We start from the raw sequence: 23690 nt of genomic DNA, 5'->3' as shown, positions 1-23690 counted from the left end.
GTGAACGCGCCTATTCAGGTCCAACATATATGTTGATTGCATTTCCCTCCTCATAAAACTTTTGGGAAGCATTTAGCTCAATGTACCGCTTCAGAGAGACTCTCAAGGCTTCTTAAGAAACCAAACTAGCTAATCACTCAAGGCTAAATATTAGTCATCTTACACAGTTATACAACCTGCAAATATACGTATATTGTTTTCTTTCACGATGGCCTTTGACAAATGTAGTCAGCTGATATAAAACGACCGGTCATCTGTGCTTATTAAAAGGCTCTGCTAATCATGATCTACTCTTATAACTTCATGCTTGTTTTATGACTGGTAATAAAGACATGTAGCCAGAAAATGAATCATATATCTGTCTCATATATTTGAGTATCTCACTTACCGAAACACAAATGAAGCATTAATGAATTTTGAGGATGAAGTCATTCTAAAACCTGTTTCTCTTCTCCATAGATGGAAGAACTACTGGATACGAGGAGTGCTGTCTATAGCCATGATTTCTGGCTTTTTCCTCATCATCTATATGGGACCCATCGCTCTTATATTAATTGTAAGTGACGGTGATACTGTAGCTATTCTAGGATTCCTACGGTCAGATGTCTTGGTTTATTTCTCAGAAGGCTTCTCACAGTTCCTCTCTGTTCCCATCATCTGACATAGGTCATGACTGTCCAAATCAAGTGTTTCCAGGAAATCATCACCATCGGCTACAGAGTTTACCATTCCTATGAGCTGCCTTGGTTCAGGACACTAAGCTGGTGAGGATAATTGATTTCACTGTGAACAGCAGATATACTGTAGATGTATTATGAATAGACAATGGTTTACCCTTGCAGTATTTCCACAGGAACTATGCTCTAAAAGTTTGCTAAACCTTAAACTAAGGTATCACAATGTGTGATTTTTGTGTAGAAACTCGATTACCGAATCGTCAACAGTTTCAAAAAGACAAAGAAACAATATTAAGCCCTACATGCATTACATTGATGCAGTTATTGCGAGCAAATCTTGTTCATTTTAAAAGTGTGAATCTTACGAACCCCTCTCAAAAGTTTACACAAAGGGTTACCTCTTTTTTTTTATCTGCACAGATCTCCATTGTAAATGATAGAATGTGTCATTATTTTACTGTACTTTGCTTTTGGTGTATTTATATTTTGTGTAGATATTGTCTATACAATACCATTTTTTTGCTCCTTTCTACAATGAATTCCTCTTTCTGTGTCTATCAGGAACCATTTTTCACCCTAAGAAAGGCCTTGTATGTTTAAACCTACTTGGCAATAAAACAGATTCTTATTCTGAATCAGTGGGCTAAATGTTGGCTCAGTTCTCATCCCTAGCCATTGTTGTAATGTGCAAGGACAATTAAAAAGCCAGAAGCACTCAGATTTTTTTTTTTTTTTTTTTAAAGGTAGCACTTGGTAATTTCTTCTGGCACAGATTTAACTCTTGGGTTCCTCAAGTAACACGCTGAGTCAGGCCAGCTTCCTCTGCAGGTCGTTGCTGTGAATATTCAACATCGACACACCACTGCACTGTGGAGGGGTTTGCTCCTTTTTCTGTCCCAGTGTTTTCCTGAACAAATCACCTTTGCATACACACCCAGAGTGTGTGTGTGTGTGTGTGTCGGCATCGCTCAGTGCACATGGGAGCAAAGATCACTGCCATGTTGGAATCGCCAATGTCATAACACAGACACTCACACAAAGGAGGTCAATGTACAGAAACTCTGCTAGACATTCAGTGACACACACACCATTTCCCATTTGAAGTGGAAAAAAACAAACTCTTTTGTCCATACTGAGGAATACATTGCTATAAGAAATACTAATTCCCTCTCTTTTATATCGTCAGGTACTTCCTGATTTGCGTCAACTACTTCTTCTATGGTGAAACCCTGGCAGATTACTTTGGGGCTCTGGTGCAGAGGGAGGAGCCTCTGCAGTTCCTGTCTCGCTATCACCGCTTCATCTCCTTCGCTCTGTACCTCGCAGGTGGGTCTTGCCTTCAAGAAAACGCTGTATCTCAAAAACACACGCTCTTTGGCCCTGCTGCTTCTAATCTTTCCAGGTGGATTAGATTTCACCAGACACGGCACGTGTGTATAGAAACGTTGTTGTAAAAGTTACTCGGGAGAAAATAGAGCAAAAAGAGACGCAAAGACCTCAGGGAGACATGCAGTATAAACTACGAGTTCACTAAATGATTAACTGTCTTTCTTTACTGATAACATGGTTTATTGCTTCGGTAAACTGCAGCCGGATGTGCCATAAAAACACAATTAAGAAGATACAAGGTGGGAAAAAAAACACACAATTGAACACACACTTAAAGTTCCTGAAAATATATCAAATCAATTTTTTTAATACTTTCTGTTTTACGACACATTTTGTATAACAGGAAGAGCTTTTTTTGCGGCTATTAAAGTAACGTGATTCTGCTTTTCTTAATTTAACATAGTATAAACCAGATGATATCCAATACTCATTCCCACTTTTCAAAAGTGTTCCTATTTATTCCTCATGCTTAACATAGTGACTTTACAACACTGGTGCTTCTATTGGCTAGTGCTCAACAAATTGTATGTGATAGGCTAAGGGGTTAGACATCTAAAAAGCAGTTAACCAATTATACCAGAGCCGGCCAGCTAACCAATATAATATATAGGTATAATATAAGAAAATAATGTTTTTAAGTATGTGTTAAAAAATAATCATTAAAAGTTCCTCATGAAAAGGATGAATAGAGGTTCTGTTTACTGATTGTTCACAGTGGTTGGGTCAGAGTCTGGGTGAACACACTTCCTCCTCAGTGCTGCTGACTTGCATTCCACCAGCCAGACGTCAGCTGCGGTTTCAGCCCCAGGGACATTCTGAGAAACTCTGCAAAGCATCTTCTACATTTGTTTTCAGTAACAGCCCCCCTTAACAGCATCGTTATTATTTATTTTATTCCCAGGTTTTAAACAAACCTGACACTGGAGCTTACCGCCATTACAATTACAAATGTGTATTACGTTGGTGTTCAAGGGGCCCTATTATTTTCATTTTTTAGTTAATATTTACATTTAGTGCCTTTACTGTGACATGTCTCCATGCTTTACTGTTCAAAAAAGTTTTTATTATTCTCATACTGCCTGTGCTGCAGCACCTCTTTTCACCCTCTGTCTGAAACCAGAGCCCAGTCTGCTCTGATTGGTTAGGTGGCCGGCTCTGTTGGGATTGGTCAACCGGTTAGAGATGTCCCGCCTCTTAGCCTATGACGTACAATGTGTTGAGCGCTAGCCAATAGAAGCGTGAGTGTTATGTAGTGATGACATTATGACTCATAACTTTGGGACTTCAGCTTTTGCAGACCATTTCAATGCACACGAACCTATATCACACACTACAGGAAAGGGAGAACTCAAGAAAGCATCTCAATTGTCAAACTCTTATGTTTGTAAGAAAGAAAATGAATTGTTAAAACACAGGCATGCTTCACACACACACACACACACACACACACACACACACACACACACACACACACACACACCTCTCCATACTGTGTATAGTAGACAATCTGGTAAATGTGATGCATATAATAATCTACCGTATAATTTTTTACAACTTGGCGTAAAAACTGACAGCATGTTGTCTACTCTTTCACAGGTTTCTGCATGTTTGTGCTGAGTTTAGTGAAGAAACATTACCGCCTGCAGTTTTATATGGTGTGTATCAGTCAAGTAACCCAAGTTACTACACTTTAACTCTCCTATCAATCCCCTCTCACCACTACACCGCTGACTTTCCTATCATCCCCTTCCACTGCTTCTTACTTCTTCTTGTAATGACCCTCTGAGAAATGTAATTTCAACTCATCTTGTGCCTCAATGTTGCCTTTTTAGAAGTCTCTACTTTTCAGCCAGTGCTAGCATAGCATACTGGTGATACACAGTTAACTGCCTGTATTGCGATGTATAATTTGATCCAGGATGAATGTGGAACTTCTGCAATGGCTTATACTTTTTGTATATTATCTTTTATTTAATTTTAATTTTTAAATTATATTTTATTGCAATATTATTTTATTTATTTTAAACAATTTATTATAATAATTTTATTTATATGTATTTCATTATTTATTATCAATAATAATAAGTATGTGATTTGCCCCTTTTAGACTTTAAACTGAAAGGAAATAAATACTACATTTTTATAAACCCAAAAATTCAAATAGCTTCTGAGTCTGGTTATTATATCGTATTATAATATTTAATGGGGAAAAAAGGACCTTTCTTTGCTTAAATTATCAGTCCTGTGTCCCAAGATTCTTGTTTTGGATTTGTCCAACAAAAGCTTTTCCATCCTCTGCCCCCCCCCCCTCTCTCACACTCTCATATGTTTGCTTTTCCCCGTTTCATTCACCTCATCCGTCTGTCTGTTTCTCTGTATGTTTCCACTATTTCTGACACAAGCTGGCTTCTGAGCAGGCGTGGCCACATTCCAGTGCAGTGACACTATCTTGTTGTTGTTTGTGTTTGCCATTCCAGTTTGCTTGGACCCATGTGACCCTGTTGATTGTGGTAACTCAATCCCACCTTGTCATTCAGAACCTGTTTGAAGGAAAGATCTGGTAAGCATCACGCAGACAGACCAGAGGAGCGTGCCTCTGACTCTCGCTGCACATGTGTTCTGGTGCTCTACATACAGGTTTTTTAATGAGTAATGCAACAGAAAGTGACTCAATCAGGACAAACAAAGCATTTGATGTTTTATTGAACTGCTCCAACAGAAATATTTTGTAATATTTAAATTGAGTTATTTTCACAATTTTCCAGACAATTCAACAGATTTCCACTTATTGACTGTTTCACTTCCTGCAACACTCCCTAATGTTTAAATTCCTGTTTCCAGGTTCATTGTCCCGATCTCCATAGTGATCTGCAATGACATCATGGCCTATCTATTTGGATTCTTCTTTGGGAGGACTCCACTGATCAAGGTAAACCAGATAATGTCCTATGTTTTATTTTCAGGACTTGAACTACTTGAAGAGGCTTAAGGAAGTGTGTACAGATGTGTTACCGTATCAGATCAGCATCATATAAACAGGTCACATCTTCACATTGATTTGTTTTCACATTTATCACATTACACAAACACAACTTAACCTTCCCCCAAGGTCAAGGAGATTTATCTGTTTTGACAATCATTAAAATCATTTTATATGATTCCAAAAAAGCTATCGATCATGGTGGTGTTGTTGACTGAACATCTCATGTGGTGTACAAATTGAAACACTGGACCCAGAAGCCCTTTAAGATATTATTGTAATCAAAAGGTGGATGATGAATTGTAGATCTTCTCTGTGCTCGGTCTTTTAACCTCTTTACTGCTTTTGCGCTCTTTTTCTGCTCTTTACCGGGGACAGTTTTAGACATCAGGAATCCAAAGTTTCTACAGACGAGATTACATTCACTTTAAATGATGTGGTCCTGCAAAAGATGAGGGAGTTAAAGCATCTCACAGGGATGCAAACTTGTCACCTTTCGGCGAAATTCGGTGTTTTGAATCCAAAATAGGTCGTGTGTGTGTGATTCATGTAGATCTGCAATAAAAATATTTTTGGGGTATGGGGGGGGTCTGGGACCCGGAGTAATCTGCGGCCGCGAGCTGTTATGTGCCATCATGACACGCATGGTGTTCTTTTTTTATATATTATAATGAAGCGCGAGCTGTGTGCTGGAGTCTTCCTGCTTGTCGGCTCTGCTCATGGATGTATAATAAAAGGCTCTGCTGCTCCGCGATGATGGTCTAGCTTCAGCAGCTACATTATCTACGGGTGCGTTCGTTAATATTAACTGTGCGGTCCGGAGTCACTGTGGCACACTGGACCGCTGGTGAACAGCTGTTAGAACGGGCCGTTCAGGTGTTCAGAGCAGAGCTCCCTGTCGGAGCGGCAGAGCGTGATGTGCACTGAAAAGTGTTTCTGTCGCAATATTATCGTTGAGCTAGCTAACTAGCATACATTGTCACTATCTGCTAACGTTAGCTTTAGCCTTCGTTTTCTAATAGTTTTTTTCATAGGCTATAAACGGAGGTGGTATAAGTATAGATCTTGTACTTGAGTAAAAGTAGAAGCACTCAAATCTTGTACTTGAGTAAAAGTATAAGTACTCAGGTTTGAGTAAAAGTAGAAGTACCAGAGTGTAGGAACAATCCTGCAATCAAAATGTTCCTCAAATAAAAATACAAAAGTATTATCATCAAAATATAGTTAAAGTAGCGACAGTAAAAGTAGAAGTACTCAGGTCTTGTACTTGAGTAAAAGTAGAAGTACCAGAGTGTAGCGACAGTAAAAGTAGTCATTGTGCAGATTGGTCCATTTCAGAATAATATATATGATATGTTTTATAATGATTGATCATGAAAGTGTTCTCAAAGCTGGTAAAGGTGCAGCTAGTTTGAATGACTTTGTATACTGCAGGGTAGCTTGTGAATTTACTCCAGGTGGAACTAAAGTCTGATTTAACACTTGATTATATTTCACATCATTCATCCAGATCTGTAAAGTAACTAAAGGTATTAAATACATGTAGTGGAGTAGAAGTACACCATTTACCTCTGAACTGTAGAGGAGAAGAAGAACAAAGTAGCAAAACATTGAAATACATAAATAAAGTACAAGTATCTCAAAATTGTACCCAAGTATAGTACTTGAGTTTATGAACTTAGTTACTTTACACCACTGGCTATAAAGATAGAAAGACTAAGCCTTACACAGAGGCATGAAAATACATTTTCAAAATGCTCAACAGTGCTGCCAAAATTATAAACTGACTGCTACACAATTAAAATAAATGCTTTTATATATTTCTATTAGATGTGACTCTTTAGCGTTTCTGTTATTATTAACTGCTTTAGTTGTTCTGACTGCTAAAATCCTCTGTTATTCCTCATTTTAAAGCCGATATTCCGTGCAGTCGGGGGGCTCGGATCCTTGTCACCTTTTTCATACCTGATGAGTTTGCATCCCTGATCTCAGCATCTCGGGGTTAAAACCATCAGCCCCAAAATACACTGGCAATGTTTCAGTCCGACAACACTGCCAATAAATACCTCCAGGTTGTGACACAGACGTGTAACTCTTTGGAAATCAACCATTACAGCCACTTTTCTTCTCAAAGTGACTGAACACTACTGGGTTAAAAGCCACTTTTAAATGAGTGGATTTCCCATCTCTTGAACTCCACCATATGAAATACACGAGGAGTGAATTAAAGATACTTTTGAGGATGACTGTTGAGTAACCCAGAGCTGACGGCATGAAAAAAAGGAGTTGATTCAAAATCACATGTAGTTTTTGGTGAGGCTGATGTCATGGTGATGTGAAAGAGAGCCTCTGTTTCTCTCCTTCCTCCACCCACCCCTCCCCCTGCAGCTCTCACCCAAGAAGACCTGGGAGGGCTTCATCGGGGGTTACTTCGCCACAGTGGTCTTTGGCTTCATCGTGAGTACACTTGATCTGCTTTTACAATTATTTATTTTTTAGAACAGACTCAGATGTTATCGGCTGAAAATTCGAAATAAGTAATGGCCATTGCCAAGATGTACCAGTTATTGTCAATCTCAGCACCGAATGTTTTTTTTGTTTTCCAAATAAAATTAAGAGGGAAAATAATATTGTTTAGTGACCACTTTCACTACCAGCTAGAGATGTCTATACGCATTCAGCTGGTGGAAATGTCCACATTTTGTATGTGAAGGTTGCCCAAAAGCATGATTCTGACTTCAACAAATGTTTTGTTTTATTGTCGTTCTTCAATAATTCCACTGAGCTGGAAGTTGATCTTTCCCTTGTGTCTTGTGACCCCCAGCTGGCCTACCTGCTGTCTCAGTGCCAGTACTTTGTGTGTCCTGTGGGCTTCAACAGTGAGACCAACAGCTTTACAGTGGAGTGTGAGCCCTCTGAGATATTTCTGATGCAGGAGTACACGCTCCCTGCTGCGCTGCAAAACATACTGACATGGGTAAGACTTCGCCCCTTTTCCATTCCTTTTGAAGTGTTTTTCCTCAACTAAGACCATTTGAGAAATATAATTGTAATATATTATTGTACATATATACATACATTCAAATAGTGTATAGATAATGCGATAGAAAGACTCATAAGGTAAGCAAAATGTGGCTAAATCCCTCTTTCATAGATAGAGAACAACAATTATTTTATATTTGAGCTTATTTAAAATATAAATATATTAGAGTCAGACATTCTGGTACAATATTCTGGCACCAGACTATGTATCTTTTATTAGACATGTTACTTTAATTCTCATGTTTATGTATCTTATTTGATCTTTTATTGCACATTCTTTATTCCTATATTAAATGATACACAGTGGTGGAAAGTAACTGAGTATATTTAGTAGTACGAATTTGAAGTACTTGAGTTTATTCATTTAATGCTACTTTATACTTTTACTCCACTATATTTAAATGGGAAATTATGTCATTTTAATCCACTAACTTTATTAAACAGGTCTGGTGACCTTTCAGATTTTGCATTAAAAAAATGTAATAAACTTTGAACATAATGCATCTCTAAAGATATAACTAATGTAACTGTTGCAGGTACAAAACAAGTTCAATTATAGCATTTATTTCAAAAGTTCTTTCCATCAATATTGTGTGGATCAAAACTTTATTTGTCAACAACACTAAAATGCTACTTAATGCAACAATGAATAATGTCATATATATAATACGAAATGCCATATTTATTTCTTCAGTTAGTAATTTTACTTTTTATACTTTTAAGTACATGTTGCTGATAATACTTTTAAATGTAGGAATTTTGAATGCAAGACTTTGCTTGCAGCTGTGTATTTTTACAATTCACTATTGCTACTTTTAATTTAAAAAAAAAAGGTACATTCTATTGTGTTTATATTTTTATTTTATTCATTCTATAATGGAACCACTGTAACGAAAAACTATTTCCCTCCGGGATTAATACATTATTTATTTTTCTGATTCTGATAAATCCCGATATGCTTTGCCGTTATTTAGATTATTTTCACACAATATCAATATCCGGACAGAGAGAAGATCAGAGCGAGGACTTTTCCATCCAATCACAGGCGTGTCCTCTTCTCTCTGTTATAGAAAACGGTGAACCTGTACCCCTTCCAGATCCACAGCATCTTCCTCTCCTCCTTCGGGTCTCTCATCGGGCCTTTCGGCGGCTTCTTTGCCAGCGGCTTCAAGAGAGCCTTCAAAATCAAAGTAAAGAATTAGGATTGTTGTTTTGCATTTTTACTCTTGTCTTTATGTCTCATTTTATTGTTTAAGCGTCTTCCCTTGATTCTGTTTTGATGGGATGAGATTTACCAGCACAATTTCAAATGTATTGTCAGAAGTCATGAGTAAACGTCTGTGCAAACTGTGTCATACATTAGGCACACATAGGGGCTACTTTAAATGTAAAATAGTCTGCCAATCCTAAGGTCAGTGGTTCAATTCCCAGCCCCTGCTGTCCACATGTCGATCGATCTTTGGGCAAGATGCTGAACCCCCATTGCTTTCGATGACATGGCCAACTGTGTGTGAGGCTGTATGGCATCCTCTACCTCTGGATGAATGTGTATGAATGGGTGAATGTTGACTTGTATCTCTAAATGCACTTTTAATGGTGTTTAGGAATGGGGAAAAAGGGCTATATTAATTCAGTCCATTACCCAAAACTCATTCAAATGTTAGCATTATTTCTATGGTGGCCCGGAGGTGAGAACACGCTACAACGGTACCAATCTGCCAGAACACATGAAAATGATGAAACATGCACAGCATTTACTCAAAGTGCTGCATAAACGAAAGGTTGCAAACGCAAAACGCGGCAAATAAAAAAACACTGGAAAGACTCAAAACAGAAACTGCTTTCTAAATGTTGTGCATTTGTTGTCAATGTGGCGAAGATGTTTCTTAATTTGCATGTTTTGGCACATTTGTGTTTTTTCATTTGCATCGTTTTTGAAACTGCAGGGTGTTTTCTCAACAGAAGTGTTTTGGCCCGTCTGCTCCCGTCAGCCACAGTCATTTTCATTATTTTAACACTGCACCCAACTGTCTGGAGCTCCACTTTAAAGTGGACCTATCATGCTATATTTAAATGATATATTGTAGGGCCATACCTATATAAGGTATATTTATACGTTTCTGTTTTCAAAATACCAAACAGATCATGCATTTTAGCCATGCCTCATTTCACTCTATGTGCTGTTTGCTGTCTACGGGTCTGATTCTGCTGACCACGCCCCCCTGCAGGAGAGGGGAGACGTGCTCTGATCAGCTGCTGGGCTGTCAGAAGAGGGAGAGAAAAAGAGATCTCCGTCCTCCGTGTTTTATTATATAGAGTCGTTATTCATTTGTTTTATAGCTCAATAAATAACAAAGAAGACCTTTGACCGGCACTTTTCTAATTTTGTCCGGAAGATTTAAACTTTAACGGACATCTTGACAGGTGAACTGCAGCCTCCTGCTGGCTGTGGAGGTGAACTGCAGCCTCCTGCCCGCTGCCTCACCACTAAGCTCCAAGCTTTGCAAGTCATTGTTCACAGCCACAACTGAGCCAGGCAGTGTTTTTGTAGTCACATCTCCCACTAGTGACACCATACTGTATGCAGTGGTGGAAGGTACTTTGACTATTTTGACATATTTTCCACTTTCCTTGAGTATTTCCGTTTATGCTCTAAACTTCTACTCCATTGCATTTCGGAGTCAAATATGTTAGCTTTTACTTCACTAGACGTATGTTACTAGCTACTTATTACATGTCAAAATGCACTTATTGCTAATATGACAGGATGAAGTTGTGTACTACTAATGAACCCAGTATTTTATATCAAATCAGGTCCACTTTGACAAAGTACAAATGATTTCACATGTACTTGTGAGGGATAAAAAAAAGAGTAATACATATAAAACTGTGAAAAGAGCCATAATGAGTACTACTTGAATTCAGGACTTTTACTTGTGATGGAATACTTTTTGACTGCAGTATTTCTACTTTTACTTAAGTGAAGAGTCAGAGTGCATCTTCCACCGCTGACTGACTGTGTGTTTGACAGGGGATCTTTGTAAATCGCAGCATTGTAACACAAGAGTAGCACTAAAACAATACAAATGGGGAAGACGATGAAGAGACTAAATGATGCTCTTGATGCATGTACCGGAGTTCTGCTGTAGTGACACCCTGCTCTCTGCTCTCCTGCAGGACTTTGCCAACACCATCCCCGGACACGGCGGCATCATGGATCGATTCGACTGTCAGTACCTGATGGCCACCTTCACACATGTCTACATAGCCAGCTTCATCAGGTGAGGAGAGCAACAGAGGCGATGGTGAAATAAAACAAAACTGTTACCAGGTCCTTTACAGTCATTAAAAGTGGTATTTGTTTGTATTTCATTCGTTGTAAAGCTTCAGGTGGCTGTTTAAAAAAAGGTACCACGTTCTAAGTTAAATGAAAATATATATCTTTATAAAATAATAGTGTATATATACATTATTAAGGGTGTCAACGGATTACAAATGTTATCCCCTTAATCCCAATAATAATCTTTGATTAATCGCAAGTTTAAAATACTAGTATTAACTTGTATTTTGGGGGGAGACTAAACAAATACACATGCAAGCAATGCATGGCAAACTGTTAGGAGAAATCAGAGGGACGGTATTATAACAGCTTAGTTTTGATGATTTTCCGCTGTCATGGGGAGCCACTTATGATATATGGTAGTATTCTTGGTGCTGCTTTCAAATGACTAGCACCATCTGTTCCTACAGCGTTGACATGTCCGCCATCGGCCACTTCTGTTCAACTTTAAGAAACTGGTTAGCACCTGACTCAGCAAAACACCTTTCATCCGTTAATACCACACCTACAGCAAACGAGTGCAGAACATTTGTTATGGATCAGGTGTGTTGCTCCACCAAAGTAATGATGGCTCTTACTGATGTCCAGCAGTCTCCAGCCAGCAGAATACATGTAGCTTGGGCCAGTTCCTCTGCTTTCTGTGCCTTCTTACTGCCATGTGATTCATGGTAAACATCTGGGCTGCAATTAGGGGAGGAGGTTCGGGTCAAATTTTGGTAATGTGATTCATTGGCGTTTATTCAACTGGGGAAAGAAGCAGAACATGAAAGGTGAAAGTCCCCCGACAGTCTGAGCCTTTAACAGTAGAACTAGGGGCTGCTTCAAGGCAAGCCTGAGCCAGCCCTAACTATAAGCTTTATCACAAAGGAAGGTCTTAGCCCTGCCCTTAAATGTTAAGAATGTGTCTGCCTCCCGAACACAAACTGGTCCCACTGAAGAAGGGCTTGATAGCTGAAGGCTCTGGCATAAATGTTACTTTTGGAGACTCTAGGACCAACTTATAATGCATTCTGGTAAATGTAATGCCCTGGTCCCTTTCCACTTTCCACTGGGGTCACATGTCATTGTTGTCTTGCAGGGGGCCGAACCCGAGCAAGGTGCTGCAGCAGCTGCTGATGCTTCAGCCCGTACAGCAGCTCGGCGTCTTCCACACTCTGCACTCCCACCTGAGAGAGAGGGGCATGCTCCCCCCAGCCGCCGCCCCCCAGGCTGAATGAGAGGCCGCCTGCTTCGCTGGGTCACGACTGGAGAGTGTGTGATGGCTTTGGAAAGTTTGTGTAAGCTTGTACACATACACACACACTCACACACACACACACACACACACACACACACTCACACACACACACACACACACACACACTCTTAGGTATGGCGTCATCGTCATCCTGCCGACTCTGCATTCGACTTCCAACCAGCGCAAAAATCACAACTTTGAACCTTTGGTGACTCTCCAGACTACTTGGAAATACCTTGTAGCAAAAAAAGAAACACACAATACCAACAACAATAAAAAGAAATAGGCTGCTTCATTGCTTTTTTTTTACGTGGACCTGCGCATAAACTTCAACATGCTTCACGGAGAACAGACAGTCCCCATCCTGAAAAGGTACAGACGGAGCTGTTTTCTGGAACAAACGGACCCTTGAGCACATGGCTTTCTCGGCGCCAGCGGATGTGCGGTTTACCTGTGGACGGCAAATATTGCACTGACTTTAGCTGAAGAAACACATTTAAGAAGCTTTTACCAGCAGAAACTGGGCCCAAAGTGTCGGGCACGCGGACCTGAGCTACAGCACACGGACTGTGGAGACTCGTCTTTCTGGTCTGGGTTGTCTGAATACTGTCGACACTGTTTTATATACTATGCTCTATTTAATGGTCCTAACGTCACAGCGTAACAAAACATGTAGCATGTACGCAAGTCCTGTTTTGGGCTACTGCTGAACTAAGCCATGTTTATTCTCTTCTTCCACAGCGTGAACTCTTAGCTTTTAGGTTTTGTCTAAATCTAAATAACTCGCACAACTTAAAGTCAATAAAGATTGACGGTAGGCATGTTAACGCAGAAACTAGAGCATCAGCACTCAAGTTAATGGATTTGTATATAAATATACTGAAAATATTTAGCTAAATAAATATCTAATACATATTCTAACTACTTGTGTGACCTGCTGAGGAAAAGAAAAAAAAGACTTTTAAGCTATGAGAAAAATATATGCAAAACTAGATATGTGACTTGTAGCCTTTAGCATGAACAAATTAGATTTATATGAGGTAGGGAAGTAGATTTGATCTATGGTTGCTGATTATTTAAAGGGTGTGCTGGGTGAAGCTTTACGAGAGTGCATAAAGGATTTATAGGAATAGTTGGACATTTGGGAAATGCGCTTAACGTTCCGTTTAATTGGTTTATACCACTCTTTTCTGTAGCTGGAAGGTTAAAAGCATAACGATTTAAGACGTTTTCTCAAATCTGCCGACCAACACACGTTAAAAGTCACTAATTAAGAAAAGCTAGCATTGCCATTTTAAAGGGGCTCTCATATGCCTTTTGAGTTTCCTTTCCTCTTGTGTATTATACAAGTTTACTTGCATGTAAATGTTCTAAAAGGCTAAACGCCATAAGTTTGAAACACCTCCACTTGACTCCTTTGTTTACTTCTGCACTGTTAAACTCACGCCTCTATTGGCTAGCGCTCAAACACATTGTACGTGATAGGCTAAGGGTCTTTAAGTTGACCAAGCACATCTGGTTTCAGACGGAGGGTGAAAAGAGGTGCTGCAGCACAGGCAGTATGAGAAAAATAAGACCTTTTTCAACATAAGAGCATGTGAATGTGTCACAGTAGAGGCACAAAATACAATTATGAAACCTTGATATGAGTACAATAGGGTAGAATGTTGTTTTGTGGTGCTTAAAATGGATAAATCCATTACTTCAGAAATGTAAAATCAATCTCTTCTCCTCCATTCTTCTTAATGTCAATGCAAGAATTAGGTAGAACTTTTTTAAATTGTTTTTGTATGATTTATCTACGGTGATTTAGAGGCAAAACAGGTATTACGTTATGTTTCCAGTCTTTAATGCTAAGCTAGGCTAATGGCCGCCACACTGGCCTAGATACAGGAGTGCCATATTGATCTCATCCATCTCTGGGACAGAAAGCGCATTTCCCAAAATGGTGAGGTATTCCTTCATAAAGACTGTGCTTCCGTTATAAAAATGTAACCAATGATTTTAGTTGCACTGTAGCGATAGGGGGGTGGTGTGAGGAGAATTCATCGGACCACTCTGAAGGTTCCCGCATCCTCGGACTCGATGTGTGTTTTAAATGTTTAAAAATAACTTTTTTTAAATCTTCTTAGGCATTAAATCTCTGTTAAATTATTACGTTCTGAATGTAGATTGCAATATAGGATGTTATCAATGATAACGTAAGATCTCTATACAACATGTGTGCATACACAGTGCTGTATTTCCACATATCTTTAAGTATATACAAATCGGACGGGCAGTGGTTTTATGAGCAATATCTTAACAGTTTCTTAGAACGTGATCATTGAGTTCCTCTGGAAATCATCTTCATTCATGATGAATGAATGAAGATGATGCATATAGGCGAGTTGATTCGCAGCACCATGCGGGCTGATGAAATCCTCTGAATCCTTTATTCAGAGAGAAATGTTTACCAAAGCACTGTCTGATTATCACTGATTTCCTTACTTTGCTAACATTTGCATCTGTGGCTTGTGCAATTGCTTTCACTCTATCCTTCCTCCAGGTGTTGAACGAGGATGTTCTCATTTATTTGGTCAGTTTTTTCTGTTCATGTTTCCCTCATAGAAGTGCATTTTAGGGTGTTTTCCCCATAAGAAGTGAATGGGGGTGCTGCTGGGTGGACTGTTGGGACCAGCTGTATTGTACTGTATACATATCTGACTTAAGCCTCTCTGTGGCAAAACACACACTACTGCTTCACACACTTTTCTGTGGTTGACCTTCACTGTCCAGCAAGATGAAGTAAAGCATATATCCACACGGACGGTGATCACACTAAAGCATTACGACCAAAACTCAACTCAAGACAGCAGGTCGCCAAATGATTTGGATTATTTGGAGTGTGCCACCGGAATAACTAAACACTAAGTGAATCTGTCAAAAGATCAAAGCATTTAATAACTCTAAAGTGATTTAAAACGTTTACATTTTAAGGATGCGATAGGACTTTGAAACATGGAAAGTATAAAAAAAAGTTATACAAATATAATCTGCCTCAATTAATGGTTCTTTTTATTTTAAAATGAATACATGTACAATTGTTCAACCATTTAACCTGGTTGTATTGATCAAATAAACAATTCCATTTATTTATTTTTAATCAGTCGTTTCACAGTTTAGTTTTTTTCTGTAAATGTCAGGAAAAAAATCCCTTTTGAGAAGTTTTTAATGGATAAATTAGTAGATGAAAACAATTGATTATTACATTTTAGTCAATTTGTTAGATAATTGTGTCAGTATAAACGGAATAAAAAATTAAATGTAGGTAGTTTCCAAATGCATTTATTTAAACCAACATTATTTATTCTTAAAGGACAAACTATTCATTTGCAAAAATAAACGTTTAAATAGTTTTTATCAAATACATTATAATAACAGAGGATTAAGGCTGATGTGATCATTTTGGAGATATGACGAAAAGTGATTTTTTTTTTCTTTTTCTCAATTTTGATTTAAATCTCAAAACAATCACTTTGGGTCGCATTTATATATATATATATATATATATATATATATATATATAAAAAGAGAAACATCTGGCATTAATCGTCTTCCATACATCATCAATCATTTATTTCAACGTAATTATTTCAGTGTCACTTTTTATTATAACTGAGAAGTGTATTATTACATTGGCACATTCCACAGATTCACAGTTGCCGTTTGAATTGGAATGAAGTTGTTGTGTGGACTCATTTTATATCTGTATTCAAGTTATGAAGGTAAAGCACAACCGTGAAGATAGGAAATATACGTTTTGTAACCCAAATGTCAGGTAATGATGCACTGCATTTGGTTCCTTGTCTTTTTTTATTTATCATTTTGTGAATATTTTTGTTTGATTTGAGCAGGAATGTTTTCTAATGAAAATCTTTAACTTTTGGAGGGGAGAAGATCAAAAATGACACAGGAAGTATGCTTTTAATATCGGGGCAATACAAAGTAATGTATAAAAACACATATTGATATCTTGTGAAGCTGTTTACTGTTTGGAGGTAAATAAAGTTTGTTTTTCTGTAAAATGTCGTGCATTTTGTTTCTTATGTTTAAAAAATAACAAGACGAAGAAGTTCCACATTGAAGGAGTTATTTCAGATTTATTCAGAAAACAAATGTTGACAGTTTTTGATTTGACACCTCGTCACAGACATGAGTATCTCTGAGGTCAGTATTAAACACACATCATTATAATCACATCATCACTACAGCACAAACAAACAGTGACGCCTTCTGGAAAAAATGTACTTGACAGTTTACAAAAAGAAAGAATGATCATTTCCAGTTTAAATGTTTTCTGATTTTAAAACCATACAATAACAGAGTTGACATTACTTAAGACAGGATTGAAAGAAAAACCTGAAATCATGACTTCAAGTGAAATAAAACAAAAGCCATGCACAACCTGGCCTTTTTCTTCCTTCCAAATGGAGTTGTGAGTGTGATTTAAGTGCACAGTTGTCCTACTAAAAATAAAACAGCTGACGACATGGACATAACTGTAAAGGTGAGATAGCATAATTTGACATGTTATGGCCATACCCTTTCAATGTTTAAAGTGCTAATACGTATTCAGTGTACGTTGACCTGTTAGCTGGTTTGCTAACAGGTGAACTCCAACATTTACATTCTTGTAAAAATCTGAGAGCAGACAAACATTAAGAAAAAAAATCAACCTTTCCTTGTTTTATACAGACTATTTAAATACTTTAGCTCATGTCTTTTTTTTCTGCAACATGCTTAGCAAATCTTTGCTAGATAAATAGCGGTTAAATTAATAGCTGATAAGGCTACATTTGAACCAAAACAGTTGGACGGACTTTTCACCTTACACCTTTACTTGGCACAGAAACCGAGTAATAGTTATAAATGCTTGCTTTCTCTTTGATTGAAGTCTATAAATGGCTATGTTAGGACTCAAACTAGCTCATATGACTTCAATTCATCCCTGTATACAAAACAGCTATTACCCAGTTTGACCTTTTGCTACATCCGGACGTCAGGATGAAAATCAAAGTGAAAAACCATCTTATGGGTCATGAAACACCTAGCTTTCGAGAGTTTTAAGATGATTTGCGAAACAAAACTAGCATTAGTTTCTTCTTAAATTATTGTTTGATGAAAATAAATGAAATTATAGGCTTTGGCCATCAGTATCATCCTGTCACCACCATACTTTGGCTTTTAATATGTGTCTAATCCCATTTACACAGATTCCTTTTCAACATTAGAAGCAGTTTAAATGTTGAAAAAAGAATATCCTCTTCATGTGATTCTCAATGCAATCGCTAACAGTTACTCTTTCAGAGACCTAGCATTTAGGGAACAATGCCTCACTGCTCTGTGAGTAAGTTTCACTTTCTGTAGCTACTTCCCTTTAAGCTAGCTAGGTTACTAAAGCATTGAATGGCACTCTTGTCTCGTCATCTTCCTCTTCTACAACACTCCCCTGGTCGGGCCTGTCAGGACAGAAAATTAGCCGTAGCATTGCTAGCCCACCGCGCACCAACAGCCTTAGAACAAGAAAAGCAAAGGGCACCGTAATCTCCATCAGGTGGAAAATCGAGGCACTAAATTGACTCAGAATACAAGTAAGGAAAAACGTCCCAAGAGCTACTAAGGGGTACAGAGATAGCTTAGCTAGCATAAACACATGCTCGCGTCCGCCATATCGTACGTAAGGGTGCAGAGTTTCTTGTTCGTTGTAAAGAGCGACCACCCAAATAGCGAGCTGAAATATACCAGCAAAGAAAATGATCACACAGCTGATCTGAATGGCTTCCAGTTCATTGCGAGAGTTGCGTGGGAATTCATGCGTTAGCTGGTAGGCTAAAGGCAATCCTCCGACAAAGGCCAGCGAGAAAGTGTTGAGCATGCTCATGAAGCGCGTTGCCTTGGTTACATGGAGGAAGAGCGAGTGGTGCACAAACCAGAGGAGGCCGACGGTGGCGAAAGAACCAAAGTAGGCGAGGTACTCTGGGCCGTAGTCCTGCAGAGCTGCTATCAGGCTCCCGCCAAACTGTTTCTGCACCACAGTCGGGTCTGGAACATTGTCCTCGCTAAGAAATGCAACCAGAGACAATACATGTTAAGTGTCCAGTGCTATTTTCTCACTCTTTTATTGGTAGGCTATTTGTAATATTACGAAAAAATGTGGGCACTTTCCAAAACATTAGCTAGCCAGAAGTTAGCATCTTATGTAACCATTACCAGTGCATAACTACAGTGAGTGCAACATGTGCATAGGATGTATGCATATATGATTTTCTTTATAGAGCAACATCATGGGATCACCTGATGCATGGCTTTGTGATTTAGCTGTCTATAACAATATAACTTTGTCCTATGTTTACACATTCAAGAAAATGTAATGAAACCCACCATATGTCTAGGATGAGAAGCGTTGCTACGATGGCGTAAACTCCATCGCTGAACGCCTCCACTCGATCCTTGCTGAGGGGCTCCTCAGGCAGGAAGGTGTAAAACAAAATGGAGTCTGGTGTCTCCTCCACCTGCCCTGAAATGCACAAGACAGGAGCCGTAATGAATTGCAGCTACATCTACTCCCAAAGTATATCTGGCTAGAGGTTAGCTCATATTTCCTGTGTTACTCACTATAGCATGTAGTACTTACCAATTGCTTTGCTGCGACACCACTTCAAAGACCTAGAGATGTACGGCAGGAAGATGACAATTGCCAAGAGCACGTAGGACTGAAAAACAAAATCAAAATGTTATAAGAAAGAAAAGATTTACAGCAGCAACAATTTAGTTTAAAGTAGGTCAAATAGTTGCTGTCTCCGAATGAAATGTGTGCTGAAACAGAGAGACAGACAGCCATCCATTCATCCATCAGCTGATACGGAGCATAGAGAGAGCTGCGGGGCTCGGCCTCCGCCTCCTGTCCTCACAACTCTTATTGGTACCGGACAATTGTTATTTGTTCTTACTCTAGCTCTACACCCCTGGCCGAAATCTCCATAAAATTAAGTCTGAGTTTGAAATATCTCAAATAATGTATACACTGTCATTTCCCCAAGTAAACATAACAGTCTGCAATTAAATGGTTGTCTCCCGTGTGCTCCACTTCTTCCTTGGCGCACCGGTAACTTTAAAAAAAAAAGTTTCTCGTGCTCACAAGATACTTTCTCGTGCGCACGAGATACTCGCCCGTTATCCCGACTTTTCCTTTTCTCTCTCTTTTTTTTTTTTTCATGTCCCTTTAGGGGCTCAGTAGAAAGTCATCTAAACATTTGAAAAAAGAAATAGTGCCACCTACGATCTGGAAGAGGATGAAGGAGAAGATGCTGGCGAGGAAGCACATGAGGGGAACCCGCATGATGACTTTGAGGATGTGATGTTTGTAGACGGTTAGGTTCTCTGAGATCTGAATCTGCTCGTTCAACAGGAAGGGGCGGCTGAAGGCGTACACCACAATCACCGACTAGGGAAACAAAGCATGAAGAAATATGGGATTTCAGTAGATCCACTAGAAAAATACAGCAAACATAACGCAACAATCAACTGAATCTGTATATACTGTATATAGGTAGTGTTTTAACTTAAGACATCCATTTTGGAAATTGGTGGACTTAAAAAAGAAAAGAGAAAATAATTATTTCACTATAATAAATGGCTCACCTGTATGACACCCATCACCATCACACAACCACAAAAGAGTAAAATCCCGAGGATGTTCTCAGGGAAGGTGGCCATCAGAGAGAACTGCAAAATATGACATGCCGTAATGTTACTGAGCAATACAGAGCAAAAAGTATTGGTGCAAATAGTGTGATGGATTTAACGACCATTAACCTGTTGAACCCCTTCCCCCCTGAGCGAAAAAATCTTAATGCCATTATTACAGAACTCTAGCTATACCGATCGATATACTTATTGGATCTGCACAAACAAGCTTAGCTAACATCCTGAGATTCCACAGATTATAGAAATATAAGTATCATCACAGAGCGATCAGAACTCGTGACAGGGGAAGCAAATACAGACAACACACGACGTAGCTTTAGGTAGCAAAACACAGAGATATGCTCACCTTAGCTGTTATTCTGATCAAAAGTCATGTTCAATGGCATTAAAACGAGAAAAAACGCGGCTGAAGGTTAATCCATAGGTTAATCCAATGTGTCTGTCACTTTGAAAAAAGTATTGATAATCCATAATTCAATTTTTATGCAAAAATCGGAGAATAAAAATTAGCTGCTAATGGTAGCCACCAGAGGTTAGCGCAGCTTCCGGTTTTTCTACGTGTCACTCTCACTCCTTCTTTGGTAACCTGTGTGTGAATGTGGAACTTTCCCTTGATTCCATTGTCAATCATCAAAATCGACCAAGGGGGGCCAGAGATAGGTCAAATCCACCCAAATGACCCCAGAAGTGGGTTTTTTGTGCTAAATCTCTCTAAAAAGGTCAAATTTCACTTGTTTTGCATCAATCTTGATACAGGGTACTTATTATATGTTGTATTTTGGATTCCTAACGCTTTTAGTCTACTAACCCATCATCCAAGGGTAGTTTTCACTATAAGTAAAAAAGAATTTTTGGACAGACACTATAATTTACAGTTTTTTTACTGTGTTCAATCTGAATTTTCTTTAAAATAAAAAACATCTATATTGATTCTGACTTTTCTACATCCAACTCAAAGGTTTATCATTACTTTGAGAAAAAAGATTATTAATTTTCCCCTTTTAGAAGTGTAGTTATGGTCATTTGTTCTGGAAATGTCATTTTCGAGCCTGAGACCTGGAAAACAGGCTCGGGGGTCAACAGGTTAAGCAGTGTCTCATACTCACTGTGTACGGTAGAAAGGTTATCAGCATCATGCAGGCCTGAAATAAAACCCAAAGGAAATATGAGCAAAAAGTCAAATACTTTTAGGTATAACACTAAAAGATTACTTTTTTGTTGAGAATTCATTATTATGTACTTTATTTGTATAGCAAATTAGTTAATATGCCCAAACCAACTGTAATATCTCTGTTAAATCAGACCTTAAATATTTTTTAAATATGATTTTTACTAATTGGACAAGCGTTCACAACTCCCTCTGGAGGGAACTTTGAGATTTTAGCCTTTGAAGACCATTTACATGTACACAAACCTATATAACACACTACAGGAAATGGAATACCCTAAAAAGCATAATAGGGCCTCTTTAATTAAATATCCAAAAGTATTATGAAGATATACTTCAATGAATCTATCACAAGAGGTTAATTAAAGGTTAGTTAGCATACAGTGACTTTGTACTTACAAGGTTCAGCAGTGCAAGGCAATCATCAATGCGTACAATTACTTGAAACAATCTGTGAAATTCAGCACAAAAATAGGCAAGTGATAAATATAAACCTCAAAACTGCTCCTATACTTAGTACTTCGTCAAATATTACTTCTATAAATGATAATATACTAATAATAATAATAATGTACCTGATATGAGCAGCCCATGCAACAGTCACGATGAGGAATGTCATTAAGTAAACAGCAATCTTTGTTGACAGCAGAAGCTGAACACTCTGCCTCAGCTCCTGTAAGCAGACACATAGATTAATACTTTATCTTTTCAGTACAGTCTCACTGCAGAGATTTGCAGACCCAACTACCACTGAAAACACCTTTTTCTAAGGGGGTCGCTTTTTAGGAATAAAATAATGTACGATTACACGTCTTACCTCGTCATTACCTTGCAGCTTTGTATGTGCAACAGGTAATATCTGTGAATATAAGATGATACATTATGAGAAACATCATATGTTCAGAGAAAGGCACATGTTGAGAAAATGGATTTCCAACTGACCAGTAAGCATGTTCTGTGTATGTTAAGCGCCCTATTATGAATATTATCACGGCTAATTTCAAAACCATAAATGAAAGTATCAAGCACGAACACACTTTAAACTCACTGTAGCTGTGTTTTCAAATTCCCTTTAAGTGGCTGACATAATTAGAAACATTAGTTATATTTGTCTAGTTGATGATATTGTATGATCTTGTAAAAACAAAAGCGAAACCATGTACTTACTGAGATTTAATTAAAGTTAAATTTACTCTGTAGGCTATAGCACTCCATGCTATAATCCCATTATAACTAAAGTAAGCAAGTATCATTCCTACTATGACTCTTAAAATGTCTGACTAACATTAAATACTCATTATATGCCCTACCCAACCTCTCTCCCATCTTCCCCAATTCAAAAGGAAACTCTGGTTTAAAGGGCATTAAGATTATATGCTTGAATACAAGTAGAAATACCACACCATAGATACACTTCCTACTCTACTTAGTTACTTCCCACCTCTGACAGTATGTAATATTATTACTGGACTATTATCCACTGCTCCATCCCCCCCCTGCAGCCCTCAGGTTGGTGGTGTCTGCAGTCGCTCAGCAGCAGCATGTGTTATTGAGATAGAGCTTGGTGTCTTTACCATGACGGTGGCGATGATGGAGATGAGCGCGTCGCTGTAGGCCAGCAGTCTGTGGGAGGACTGGGTGCCGCTGTGGCCCTCTCTGTCGGACGGAGTGACGCTGCCCGGGAAGCTGGAGGAGGCTGTGCGGCTCCTCGTGCCTTTCTTCTCCATCTCCTCCTCGACATGGTGCTCTATTATCTCGCTGTTGTCGTTTTCCCCCATGGTGGAGGAGCTAGAGGGGCGCAGAGGACGAGGCGGGAACCATGGACCAGGCGGACGGACTGTTTGCAAACAACGGAGGAACAGCTGACTGAGGGCGGGAAACCGGAAGCAGGTGCCCGTATGTTTTCCTGTTGGCAACAAAGATCGTTGATGGCGGAGTTGAGTACCCACTTGGTGATCAAAAACGAAATACATTTTTCTCTGTGTGTGTGTGTTTTTTGGTTAATTATGACTCGAGTTTATCTTCGTTTTAGACGATTTTATGGTAGGCTACTCTTGAATCCAGAAATGAAATAATGTAGTTAATGTTGAGAGACCACGTCTACCGCA

The 23690-nt window shown here is 38.7% G+C and overlaps 2 protein-coding genes across 3 annotated transcripts in view; one reads left to right on the top strand and one right to left on the bottom strand.

The window, feature by feature from the left end:
• The window catches only part of cds1 (CDP-diacylglycerol synthase (phosphatidate cytidylyltransferase) 1), a 35693-nt gene extending 18961 nt beyond the window's left edge, over positions 1-16732 (top strand). Inside the window, exons 3-13 of the mRNA XM_034118048.1 lie at positions 460-556; positions 667-764; positions 1864-2003; positions 3663-3721; positions 4544-4626; positions 4908-4995; positions 7435-7503; positions 7871-8023; positions 9159-9278; positions 11266-11369; positions 12507-16732. Coding sequence (XP_033973939.1) covers positions 460-556; positions 667-764; positions 1864-2003; positions 3663-3721; positions 4544-4626; positions 4908-4995; positions 7435-7503; positions 7871-8023; positions 9159-9278; positions 11266-11369; positions 12507-12645 — 1150 coding nt within the window. The 3' untranslated portion in view covers positions 12646-16732. The remainder of the gene's footprint in view (positions 1-459; positions 557-666; positions 765-1863; positions 2004-3662; positions 3722-4543; positions 4627-4907; positions 4996-7434; positions 7504-7870; positions 8024-9158; positions 9279-11265; positions 11370-12506) is intronic.
• A 48-nt stretch (positions 16733-16780) lies between these two features.
• tmem175 (transmembrane protein 175) lies at positions 16781-23465 on the bottom strand. 2 transcript variants are annotated; one of them, XR_004554980.1, is made up of 11 exons: positions 23157-23360; positions 22400-22441; positions 22158-22255; positions 21982-22033; positions 21521-21556; positions 20349-20432; positions 19987-20151; positions 19342-19420; positions 19089-19224; positions 17335-18766; positions 16781-17268 (listed from the first exon to the last, which is right to left on the bottom strand). XR_004554980.1 is itself a non-coding variant. In XM_034118475.1 (10 exons), the coding sequence occupies exons 1-10, from the start codon at positions 23358-23360 to the stop codon at positions 18094-18096; spliced, it is 1569 nt and encodes a 522-aa protein (XP_033974366.1). In that variant the 5' UTR covers positions 23361-23465; the 3' UTR covers positions 16781-18093. The 2 variants fall into 2 exon arrangements, 1 of the variants encoding a protein (XP_033974366.1); XM_034118475.1 differs by having other exon boundaries at positions 16781-18766; positions 23157-23465.
• Positions 23466-23690: the final 225 nt, after the last annotated feature.

Source organism: Trematomus bernacchii, unplaced genomic scaffold (assembly GCF_902827165.1).
Source record: "Trematomus bernacchii unplaced genomic scaffold, fTreBer1.1, whole genome shotgun sequence".
NCBI classification, from domain to species: Eukaryota; Metazoa; Chordata; class Actinopteri; order Perciformes; family Nototheniidae; genus Trematomus; species Trematomus bernacchii.
The sequence above is the reverse complement of the archived record's forward strand: the minus strand, read 5'-3'. Positions and strand labels throughout refer to the sequence as shown.

Bases quoted from the DNA above. Each gene is read 5' to 3' on its own strand.
- tmem175 (XM_034118475.1), bottom strand. From the start codon at position 23,360: ATGGGGGAAAACGACAACAGCGAGATAATAGAGCACCATGTCGAGGAG. The intron at 22,442-23,156 runs GTAAAGACACCA...TTATATTCACAG, and splicing joins CCATCATCGCCACCGTCATG to ATATTACCTGTTGCACATAC. The intron at 21,557-21,981 runs GTAAGTACAAAG...GTTTTATTTCAG, and splicing joins GCCTTGCACTGCTGAACCTT to GCCTGCATGATGCTGATAAC.